Raw genomic sequence first — 12,100 nt, forward strand, 5'->3', positions numbered from 1 at the left:
TTGTATATAAATAATTCTGAAATAACTGCCTGCTCAGACCTTTTCAGTAATGATATGATGTTTGAAGGTTCATCTGCACCTGTGATTTTCAGTGATGTTGGCAGAAGTGCTGCAGGTGTTGAGGGGGGCCAGCAAGGTGGGTGCTGCCTTCGCCAACATTCAGGGTGAACAACTCCGACTGATGGCCTGTAACTCGATCTTTGGTGCAGGAGCCAAAGCTGCAACGGAGGCGGTCGAGGGTGTGATGGGCACTGTAATGGGAGAAAGCGTGGTAAGTGAACTCCTAAAGATTTATCTCTCTGCCCATTTATAGATAAGAATGAACATAGTAAGGGAAATTACTAACATATATTATTTTTAAATGGACATTTTCAGACTTCCAAGACTGACGAGTTTCCTGACATTGAGAAGTGGGAGGAGATGGACCCGGATGAAGCAGCAAAGTGGGCAGTCGGCTCTGAAATGCCCCCAGACATTTCCAGCAAAGATGGAAGGGATGAAGCATTAGAGCCGCCTTTTGCTGCACCTACTGGCATGGTCAAAGGAACTGGTTGGCCTGGTCAAAACACTCGATTTCTGCATGTATCAATGTCTCATCACCATACTAGGTTTGTCCACGATTCTGTGGTGGCCAGGTTAAGCCCTGAAGACATGAAAAAGGCACGGGAGGCAAAGCAGAATGTTGCCAGGCCTGTACGGCAAAAGGTGAGGTTTTAAATGTTAACATTGGAAATAAATGCCGAAAACTTGTCTTTTGATTTACAATTAATATATGTTGAAAATGTATTTTTGTTAACTAAAACTATTTGATCGTTAAACTATTAAAACATTTAAAACAATTGAAATTAAGCTAAAATAAAACAAATGTTAGATGAAAAAAACGAACATTAGAAATTTATTCGAAAACAAATGTTAGATGAAAAAAACGAAAATTAGAAATGTATTCGCATCTAAGTTGAAGGACTTAAATTAAAAAAATAAATTAATAATTATTAATAAAAATTAAATACATTAAAACTGAAATAAAAATGAGTTAAACTTAAATAGGAATATAAAAAATAACAAAATCACATACAATTAAAATTAAAGCTCCTCTGAAGGCATTTTGAAATGTATTTGTCATTTATTGTTTAGTATGAAAAGTGTCTATTTACAGTTTTCTTTTTCAGCATGTGCTCTTCGTTTATGATGACTTTTTTTTGATAAATACATTTTTGCAGACTTTATTGAGCAGTGTGATATTGATGCTTTTGCAGCTTAGCGAGCGAGCCAGAGAGCGGAAGGTACCTGCTACGCGGATCAGTCGGCTTGCCAATTTTGGAGGTCAGTGATTTTTTTCAGAGAAAATCAGATTTATTTTTTTCCAGAGAAAAACTATATATTGCTGTATTACTTTTAATAGCCATTGTTATAATTTTCTATATATATTTTTCGGAAAAAAGTCAGTTATTTAAATTTGAATTTGTGCAATTGGAAATTTTGTGTGAGAGCGAAAGGTTTCCCCAAGTGGATTTCGCAACGGGGTTAAATTGGTTGTGTAGATTTGCCGTGTTGACCAACAGAAAGCTACTTGGCTTCTTACATCGCTACACTATTGATAAATGTGGTCGCACCTTAATATTGCATTAATTGTCCTATTCATAATAATTCTGCTGCTTTCTTTTATAGGATTAGTGGTTGGTCTAGGCATTGGAGCCATTGCTGAGGTTGCAAAACAGTCTTTTGGAGGAAAACGCTCAGGTAGTATGTGGTACCCCTTGCCTTGTTCCTAGAACTGTTATTGGGCATATTAGTCCAATTTCTTCTGGTGTCTTTCACTTTCAGAGATGGGAGCTCTTTTAGACTCTCCCCTTCTGTCAGAGGCCAATGCAGAGAGAATAGTGAACACACTGTGTAAGGTTAGAGGAGCAGCCCTCAAGATTGGACAGATGCTAAGCATTCAGGGTACATAATTGAATTTTATTGTGAATACTTTGGGACTAAGTGCCTTCAATTGTTCATATAAATGATGACACTAAATATTCCTGTTTCAAGAGCCCCATTTTAGAGCTTGAAACTCTTCCAGATGTTTTCTGTCCTTTGTTGCTTTTCACAACATATTATTTAAAGCATTCCAAAGGCACAAAAAGAATTAGATACTTTATTTTGTGAAATTTTTCTCTGTGATGTTTCTAATTTTTTCTGTCCTCAATAGATAATAGCTTCATTAGCCCGCAACTGCAGAAAATATTTGAGAGGGTTCGACAGAGTGCAGACTTCATGCCAGCCTGGCAAATGCATGTAAGTTACAGTGGTTAATACTTCTTTGATGCAGTGTTATTTGTTATGAAAAGATTCTTCTGTTGTTTTTTTTTGTTGATGATGATGATCTTATAAAACATTAACCACACAACATTAAAAACTGCCTTGATGTCTTGAAATAATTGGGTTAGTGAGCACCATGCTGGAAAGACTCTTTTTTTTTTTTTTTACTAACAAGCTGTTTTAATATTCATCAAAAATACTGTTAAGACACTAGCTTGAAATAAAGATAGAAATTATCATAGCAGTGTTATTATTTATATGCTACTATTATATTATTTATTTATATTTTTAATTGTTTTTATTTTTTTTTAGTAATTTTGCTTTTGTATTTTTTAAATTAATTAATTTAGTTTTAGCTCTAATTCATTTTTATTTCACTTTTAATTTTAGTACATCAATTTAAACTTATTTGTTTCAGTCAGTTGCTAATGTAACATTTCTAATTTTGTAAAAGTTTCTCATCTAATATTTATATTTTATTTAAGATTTTTTGCAATTAACAAAAACAATTTTTAATAGTCTTGGTTTTGGTTAACAATAACAATGCTGTTTCGTAGATGGGCTTCAAGGGAGTGTCAGTGCACTTTATATAGTTGGTTGATTGAATTGCTCTTGGTGCGTTCAAGTCATGTTGAAATTATCGCATTTATGAGTTGAACGCACATGAATGCCATCACATAGTGGTAAATATGAGTGCGAAGCTCAGGATTTTTATTAAGCCTCTCTGTACGAGTTTGGGGCTTGTCAGTGAAAAACGTGGTGGTTTACCACAATATTTATAGGTATTTAGCAGGGACATTGTCAGGCTTTTTTATCTACTACGAAATAAGCTAATTCCCTGGACAAAATATGATAGGATTGTAATATAGCAATGATAAAGTATACAGTGGCTTCATAAATTAAAACCATTAAAAAGCAAAACACATCTGTAAAGTTTAAACCTTGCTGTATTTTTGTGTATGTAATTAAGAGAAGGTGCAATGCCATCTTGCTTTGACAAAAGTGACTTGAAGGCTCCTGACTTTGTAAATACGATCTTCCCAGGAGGACAAAAACGCAATATATGACATTGATGGCACATGTTAGTGTTGCTTCTAACTCTTAATAGTTTCTTCTAACGTTTTTCAGATGTTGTTATGTTCACTTGTGATATTTCACCAACTATGTTGAAACCCCATGTGTAGAAAGTGCTTGAGGAAGACTTAGGGTCTGGATGGAAGGAGAAACTCTCATCATTCGAGGAAAAACCCTTTGCTGCTGCCTCCATTGGTCAAGTTCATCATGGAGTTTTGCTTGATGGGAGGGAAATAGCTATGAAGATACAGGTATTAGACTGATTTTTTCATGTTCTGGTTTCAGCAGTCTAAGGTTTTGCAGTATATAGTATGATTTTGTGTAAACAAACTTTTTTCCCCCCCTCATATAGTACCCTGGTGTTGCTGAGAGCATTCATAGTGACATCAACAATCTTATGTCTATTCTGAAGATGAGTGTTGTGCTGCCTGATGGTGAGCACTGGCAATTGTTTTAATTTTTATATTAAGTTCAAAAAGCGAAATTTTCAGAAGTGGGTAGATTGAGTCATACATATTGTGCGGGATGTCAGTAGCTGTTGATTTATTTGAACAGGTCTTTTTGCTGACAGTAGTCTCGAGGTTCTTCAGAGGGAGCTGGCATGGGAGTGTGACTACAAGAGAGAGGCTGAGTGTGCAAAGCGATTCAGGTATATCATAAATATTCAGTTATAATAAATATCTGGATTGTGTACCGTTTGAATAAACCATAACAACCGTAACTGTTCAAAAGTTTGGGGTCGGTAATGTTTTTGAAAGCAGTCCTTTACACATTGTTGACTCTTTTTCTTGACTCTCACAGGAATTTGCTTGAAGGAGATCCAGTGTTCGTGGTCCCTGAGGTCTTTGATGAGCTGTCGGGTCGTCGTGTGATCACCATGGAACTGGTTAATGGAGTTCCACTGGACTGCTGTGTTGATTTGAATCAGGAGACTAGAAATGAGGTGGGTTTTAAACAGAGAACAGACATTTGCAATAAGCTTTTGTTTGATTTATTGATTTATTTGCTTAAATAGTTTTTTGTACATTTTTGTGTTGTAACTTGGCACTAAATCTTTTAATCAAAGATATACATACATGTATACCTTTGCATACTCTGTTTAATACTTAGTTACCTAAGAGTTGTGTGAATAACCTACAGTAGTATTTCTCCTGATTTGGCAATATTTATATTGTTTATCTAATGATATCCTATTTTGTTTCACACTGTGAAAATGAACTGTCAGAGAATAATTCTCGCTCACCTTTATTCGGTAGATAAGTTTTAACATCCTGCAGTTGTGTTTGAGAGAGCTGTTTGAGTTCCGCTTCATGCAGACTGACCCCAATTGGTCCAACTTCTTCTACAATAGTGAACAGAACAAGGTGAGCAACCAATAAGACACCGACGACATAGGTGTGTATGTAAATTCAGATGTATTTGCTCATCTATAGTTTCACATTAACACATTTAATCATCACACACACACACACACACACACACACACACACACACACACACACACACACACACACACATTCTGTATTACTCAAAACTATTAATTTGTATGCATGTGTTCTTCAGTCCAATCAGCTCTGAAGGTCTTGATCACTTTTTAGAAATCACGTCAAGATCACATATAATCTATAGACCCTATCTTTCAAAAGTTTGGGGTCAGTACAATATTTTTTTCAATAAATTAATACTTTTATGCTCAGGTTTGCATTAAAGTGATCAAAAGTGATGGTAAAGACAATTATAATTCTTTCTATTCAAAGAATCCTGATTTTTTTTATCAAGGTTTGCTCAGCATGACTGCTTTCAACATTGAGAATAATAATAAGTGTTTCTTGAGCAGTAAATCAGCATATTAGAATAATTTCTGAAGGATCATGTGACACTAAAGACTGGAGTGATGCTGAAAATTCAGCTTTACCATCACAGGAATATTTTACATTTTAAAATACTGCTAATAAATTATAATAATATTATATTATAGTTATATTAATAGAAAACAGTTATTTAAAAATGTGATATTTAAAAATTGTATATATTGTAATATTGTATTTTTTTCACTTTTTTAAAAATGATTTTTTTAACTTATAATTTCTTAATTGCATGTCTGTTTGTGTTCAGGATGCTGAATTGATTTCCACTTCCCCCCATTGAAACAGTATGTACGACTTTGATCATTTGTTCTTCATCATAACAGATATTTCTGTTGGACTTTGGAGCCTGCCGAGATTACCCAGAGTCATTCACAGATGATTACATAGAGGTACAGATTTTGGGAATATTTTTACACAACACCTTAGTGGGTAGGACTGGAATGGGATGTGAAGGGGATTTGCATAAAAAGTGAGCTTGAGATTTTTGTTATTATTAGGAATCTCTATTTTTGTCATCATAGACACATACAGTATACTAAGTAATACATATGTGAATTATTAAAAAATTCACAATAGAACTTAAAAACTATGTAAGATGATATTTTATGATGATAAAAAGAACATCATTACGGCCTTTGTTCCATTTTATGTATCTTTCTTGAAGTGTGTATAATGTATATATTTTTTCAAACGATTGTCATTCAAGGTGGTTCATGCAGCATCAATCGGAGACAGGGCAACTGTTCTGCAGAAATCTAAAGACCTGAAGTTCCTTACCGGTTTCGAAGCCAAGGTTTGTGGCTTTATATGGTTTATAATACTCATGCCCAATAGTTTTACTGTCTTGCATATTTTCTATCCACTTTTTCCTTTTACTTCCCCCGAGAATTAAAGTTTTTAGACCGTCCTCTTTAACAAAATGGTCTTATTTTCTTCAGGCATTCGAGGATGCACACGTTGCGGCAGTGATGATCCTTGGTGAAGCGTTTGCTTCTACGGAAGCGTTTGACTTTGGCACTCAGAGTACCACACAGCGCATCCAGAGCCTGATCCCTGTCATGCTTCGACACCGTCTCACTCCTCCTCCAGAGGAGACTTACTCTCTGCACCGCAAAATGGCTGGCTCATTCCTCATCTGTTCCAAGCTAAAGGCCCACATTTCCTGCCGAAATATGTTCCTTGATATTTACAATGCCTACAAACATCAACGACAGGAAAGATGCATGCAGGTTTAGGTTTTGAGGTTTTTATGTGACCATTTAATCATTCAAGAACTTCAAGATCATCATGACACACATATGTTTATTTATAAGTATACATAGGAAGTTAAATTGTCTCAGTATGTTTTTTTCCCTTTTATTTTCTTTGATTGAAAAAAAAAAACTGAATGCAAAGGTAGATATTCTTAGAATTAGTTAACAAGCTCCTTGTTATGATCATTGCCAAGCTGTTAAAGTTATGATACTGTAAGCAATGAATATAACGATTTTACTCCAGTGGAGTGAATTACAAATCAGAATTCTTGTGAATGATATAAATCTAACAATAGAATTTGACTGCACGGTTTGATTTGCAACATTATGTTTCAATTTATACCAAGTAAGAAAAGTCAATGTGTGTATTTCTCTTCTCATTATTAAAAGTATGTGACATAACTGATGTAGCAGATAGTAAATATTAGTAAATAGTGGTTTAGTAAATATTACACTGTCTTTGTGATAGTTTTAAGGCCATTTCATTGATACCACTACCACACAGTATATTGTGAAAACTGAAGTATGAATGAGGCATTTATATAGTGCTTTTCATGTACTACTCTACACCCAAAGCGCTTTACAATCATGTCGGGGTCTCTCCTCAACCACCACCAGTGTGAGCATCCACAGTACAACAGCGCCAGTGCGCTCACCACACACCAGGTACAGCTGGAGAGGGGATTATTAGGAGGCCATGATTGGCAAGGGCCATTGGAGGGAATGTGGCCAGGACACTGTGGTTACACCCCTGGTCTTTACGAGAAGTGCCATGGGATTTTTAATGACCACAGAGAGTCAGGACCTCGGTTTAACGTCTCATCCGAAGGACGGTGCTCTTTGACCGTATAGTGTCCCTATCACTATACCGGGGCATTAGGACCCACACAGACCACAGGGTGAGCGCCCCCTGCTGGCCTCACTAACACCTCTTCCAACAGCAACCTAGTTTTCACAGGAGGTCTCCCATCCAGGTACTGACCAGGCTCAGCCCTGCTTAGCTTCAGGGCAACCAGTCTTGGGGATAGAGGGTGATATGGCTGCTGGCCATAAAGTAAATGCTATGATACTTAAATATGTTATCCATTAGTTTAAAGGTGATAGGGTAACGGGGTAACAGGACCTGCTCAAATTAAAAATCTGAAGTCACACCTAGATATTCTGCATATTTTCTGATTATTTATTTATTAATTCCCTAAAAATGATCAATGTTTTCCACATGTTCCATGGTAGAACCAATATTGGTATTCTTTAAAATCCTTGGAATAAATGTAAATACAATGGTACAGTACATGAATATTCTAGAACTTCCCAGAGCTTTATGTTTTGATCTGTTTATTATAATTATATATATATATATATATATATATATATATATATATATATATATATATATATATAATAGTAAAGCTAAGTATTGTTTTAATATTTTAATTATTTATTTTTCAACAAATAATTCTTTTGTTGTTAGTTCTAAAATTATAAAGTCAGTAACTATGAACACTCGCTCAGTAAAAATAAAAAAGACACTTTCTGAACGTTGACGTTTCTGTACAGTAACGTCAACGTTCAGAAAAGTGTGGTTTGGCCTCTAGATGACGGTATTTTATGCCTGCCGTCTGCATACTTGTATGGTCCCATTCACACTCTTGAACATCAGCGGGAACACAAAATTTGCATAGACGCCCGTGTGCGCCAATGGGCTCGTCGATTGGGCGGGGCTAGCGGGTGGAGCCGCGGGAGGAGCGCAGTCTATGCGCCAGTGACTGCTGTTCACTGAATAACAAACGCAGAGATTATCAAAAATCCGTGCATTTCTCACGACCGTGTTTAAAATTTACGACCATTCGAAGCGCCTCAGGCCACGTGCATCTAATAGAGCGTCGGTTTCGCGAGGAATTCTGATGTAGAATAATCTTAAATTATTTTTTTCCCCCATATTTCCTCTGGATTACACAAAAGGCGGCACGGACACTCATTGTAGTATCCTTCTATTCGGTAAGTCCCAATGGCAATCTGTGCTCTCATTTAACATGCATTATTTATAGTTTTAGAATATCATATAATACAGCCGAAGTGGTTTGGGATTGCATGTTTGCTCATATCTGTTTCATCAGATCCATCTATGATAAAACAAGAAGATATAAATAATGGAGTTATTCCCTTAGAGTTTTAAGGTATGAGGGGGTTAAAAAAATAACATCAAGACTTCCTTTTCTGGATACACAAGAATGTCAGTGCGACTGAGTCCAGATGTTTCTGAACACACAGCATCATAAAACACCAATATGATACATGGTAATAGTATGATCCAGTGTAAAATTATGTAACACTTAAAGTGACTCTGTTGAGAGTGATATTATGCCTTTATTAGAAACGCATAGCCATCCTCATCAATAATTAGATGACTGTTTTTGATCAATAATGGTTAGGCCTTACACTGTGAGGAGTTTGTCAGAGCCCTCAATGAAATATGAGTAGGCTACAGGACTGCAGTGTACAGATGCTTTATGTAGACTATCAATATCAGAAACATAATAATCAGCATAAAATGATTACAATACACAAATAATATTAATTACCTTTCTATAATGTTCTTAGTTGATGTAGTCATACTTGAATGGATTGTCAAGTATATGCTGGCAAATTAAAATTTTGTATAGACTAAAGTGTTTGAAAGTAAGCCTAGTTCTTCAGTGGAACACTGTTTTTGCCTATGCGATCCAAGTCAATAAGGTTCAAAACCACATTGGAGTTTTCTGGCTTCAATGGATGAAAAAATCTTCACAGAATTATATAATAGAATGATTACTGAATTTTGATTTTGGTGAAATATCTCTTTAAATTTTTTAAGTCTGATGTGGTTTGCCCACATTACATAATATCATAAGATGTTAGTGTTACATTAATCTTTACATAATTTATATCATCCATTTAACTTGCTACAGTAATTTCTGGCATTTCTTCTCATGTGTTCAGAAGTTCAGCTCGATTCTTTTCCTCAGTACTGCAGGATGTGACTTTGACCCCAGTTTGATTTTACTTAAATTAAGGTAGTATTTAATAATTATTATTTTTTCTGGTTGTTGGAGCTTTTTTCATTATCTGACCTTTACATATACTTTATATATTTTAATATAGTCAACTTATATCTTAATAAATTGATTTAGTCAAATAAAATACTAATCCAGTCTTTAAATACACTTGAATTTTTGGTTGTACTTGCGTTGCTAAACCTAAAATTCAAGCCTTTATGGGCTAGTTTAAGAAATCTTTTTCAAGAATATGAATCATTGTAGGCTATTTTCTATTAATTCCCCTAGTGTACCTGGGTCTTCTTGGGCTGGTGTGAAAGTAATTCACACAAAAACTGTAAGTACCCTGTAAGCAACTTTTCTTTGCTGCACGATTTAATCAATCGCCACACTGACTATTGGTCAACTAACAGCTGAATGTTTTTTTTTTAACTGTCCTGAGTGGGTACCGTCTGTTCCGCGTGTCTGTGGTGTAAGTCTGCGCCCCATTGTTATCCAGATGGATGAACAAGAGGACACAGCAGCTGAAACTACAATAGCATAAGGGCAAAGGGCAATCAGACGGCTGCCAGCTAAGCCTTGGCACTGGAGAAGGATGTCATTTCCTTTGTAATAATAAGGGTGTGACTTCTAAACAATGGACTACAATTCTGCGCCATACAGAGAGCAGTTGCTTGAAAAAGCCATTTCCGTTTTTTGCTGAGCCATTCTTCAATTGCAATGGGTCAATTGTGTCGAGGGATTTGTGTCTTTGTGATTTGGTTTATATTGTCATGTCTCAAAATTTGACAAAGGATTGTGGCTTATCTCATCACCAGGCCTTCATAATGTATCAAATGAAATGATCATCTTCTGGTCCACATGGTACCTCACAAGTGTCAGCAAGCTTGTGCTTTGCTCCAGTTAATCTTTAGTTCAGTATTTGTACTGGCTCCACCACTGTATGTGTGTGTGTGTTTTAGAAATATGTTTAGTTTGTATATTTTTATACTATATGCATACAAAAGACTATTCTTTTCTAAGGATTTGATTTGCAATAAGAGTTACTTATGTAGCTATATGAATGTAGAAATCGTTTGCCAGGAAAAAAGAAAAACTTAGCTGGCATAACTTTGGAAAAAATGACTCTCCCTGTTTCCTCTGTATTTTTGTGGAAAGTCTTGGAGTCGTTCAAAGTAATCACATCAAAGTGTGCATGGCATTCAGCTGTGAAAATCAAAGTCGTTTAGCTCAATTTCTAAGGTCGACCTTTACACGTCATGCACACGTTTGAGCGCTTGCTTTTAGACCTTACATTTTTCTCTGCATTAATAATATCATAACACATCCACTAGTACAAGACTTTACATTATGTATGACTGCACTTAAATGGACTTTACAGTGAGATCTCAACTGGCAGTGATACAGCTCTTTACCTTCCGAGTGCTCATAATGGGTAATTTAGTGATGACTGGCAATGTATCAGGATTCTGCAAAGGAGTTTAGGATCAAAATGTTTCTTTTGAATTAAAGAGTGTAGCGTACTGTAGATATAGACTTGCAGACTCTGTTTTAGTTTTAAGATGTGAACGAGGGACTGGAGGGAGAAATCGATTTGATTGAACATAGGGATGGGACGATTACCGGTTTCACTATAAACCACGATAAAATGTACTGACGGTTAGTAATATCGTTAAAAATTCAATTATCATTAAAACCGTGTTTGATTATCGCGATTTTAATAACTCACTATAAATCCTGTCCTGCCAGCAACAGTCTGACGCAGGCGCGCAATGTTGGGTTTTTCTTTTTATTCGAGAAGGAATGGCGGAAGGCGGTGACCGTGTTCAGGAGATTTTTCAGCCTTTTAAGAGGACCAAATCTGAGGTGTGGTCATACTTTTGGCATTTACAAAAATCCTGAGGGAAACTTAATCTAGGATGGTCACTGTCTGCAGAACATGCTCAAAAAAAGTTGCTGTGATAGGGGTAAACACTTCAAATCTGCCAAGCCGTCCTGTGTGACCATCACACACTGCTGTAGCGAACGCAAGGCAAGTTAACTTTGATCTCAATACTAAAACTACGTCTGGGAAATAATTGGGCACAAAATGTTGTTTTGAGTTGAAATATTTTATCTCACTGACTTGAAATAAACTTGAAGCTTCCGCGAGGAAAAGTTCGCAGCAAGACGAACGAACAAGTTCAAACAAGACTATTAAGAGTGGCATTTAAGAGATAATAATACATATTCATTGTACACTTATAACACCGATTTTTTTTTACCACATAATTACGGGGACATACTGAATAGAGATGAATGCCTCTATTCTTACCTGTTAAATCCATTTTGTACAGCGTAAAAAACTCGTCCAGACAAGATGATCACAACAATATTATCAAATTCTGTAAACAATAAATCAACTCTGATTTCATTTTCAATATACAATCAAAAACGGAGACGCAAGGTGACAAGTTGTATTTGAATGAAATGAGAGCACGCGTCCGTTGTGATACATGGATGTGCGCTGTGTTACAATGCGTTGCTATTGACGACGGACATTATAAGGAAGGAAATGCCACAGAAC

The 12,100-nt window shown here is 35.9% G+C and overlaps 2 protein-coding genes across 3 annotated transcripts in view; both read left to right on the plus strand.

The window, feature by feature from the left end:
- coq8b (coenzyme Q8B) overlaps positions 1 to 6,901 on the plus strand; it is a 148,927-nt gene extending 142,026 nt beyond the window's left edge. For both annotated transcript variants that reach the window (XM_077208902.1, XM_077208903.1), the window contains 14 exons: positions 93 to 271; positions 376 to 705; positions 1,257 to 1,323; positions 1,669 to 1,740; positions 1,825 to 1,944; positions 2,195 to 2,280; positions 3,489 to 3,629; positions 3,731 to 3,812; positions 3,934 to 4,027; positions 4,180 to 4,321; positions 4,635 to 4,742; positions 5,570 to 5,635; positions 5,953 to 6,039; positions 6,185 to 6,901. In XM_077208902.1, the coding sequence (XP_077065017.1) occupies positions 93 to 271; positions 376 to 705; positions 1,257 to 1,323; positions 1,669 to 1,740; positions 1,825 to 1,944; positions 2,195 to 2,280; positions 3,489 to 3,629; positions 3,731 to 3,812; positions 3,934 to 4,027; positions 4,180 to 4,321; positions 4,635 to 4,742; positions 5,570 to 5,635; positions 5,953 to 6,039; positions 6,185 to 6,481 (1,871 nt within the window). In that variant the 3' untranslated portion in view covers positions 6,482 to 6,901. The remainder of the gene's footprint in view (positions 1 to 92; positions 272 to 375; positions 706 to 1,256; positions 1,324 to 1,668; positions 1,741 to 1,824; positions 1,945 to 2,194; positions 2,281 to 3,488; positions 3,630 to 3,730; positions 3,813 to 3,933; positions 4,028 to 4,179; positions 4,322 to 4,634; positions 4,743 to 5,569; positions 5,636 to 5,952; positions 6,040 to 6,184) is intronic.
- Positions 6,902 to 8,270: 1,369 nt separating this feature from the next.
- The window catches only part of numbl (NUMB like endocytic adaptor protein), a 58,877-nt gene continuing 55,047 nt past the window's right edge, over positions 8,271 to 12,100 (plus strand). The window contains exon 1 of the mRNA XM_077208914.1: positions 8,271 to 8,497. The gene's annotated coding sequence lies outside the window, so the exon portion shown is untranslated. The remainder of the gene's footprint in view (positions 8,498 to 12,100) is intronic.

Source organism: Siphateles boraxobius, unplaced genomic scaffold (genome assembly GCF_051911475.1).
Source record: "Siphateles boraxobius isolate OS27281-9 unplaced genomic scaffold, OSU_SipBor_1 6, whole genome shotgun sequence".
Lineage (NCBI taxonomy): Eukaryota > Metazoa > Chordata > Actinopteri > Cypriniformes > Leuciscidae > Siphateles > Siphateles boraxobius.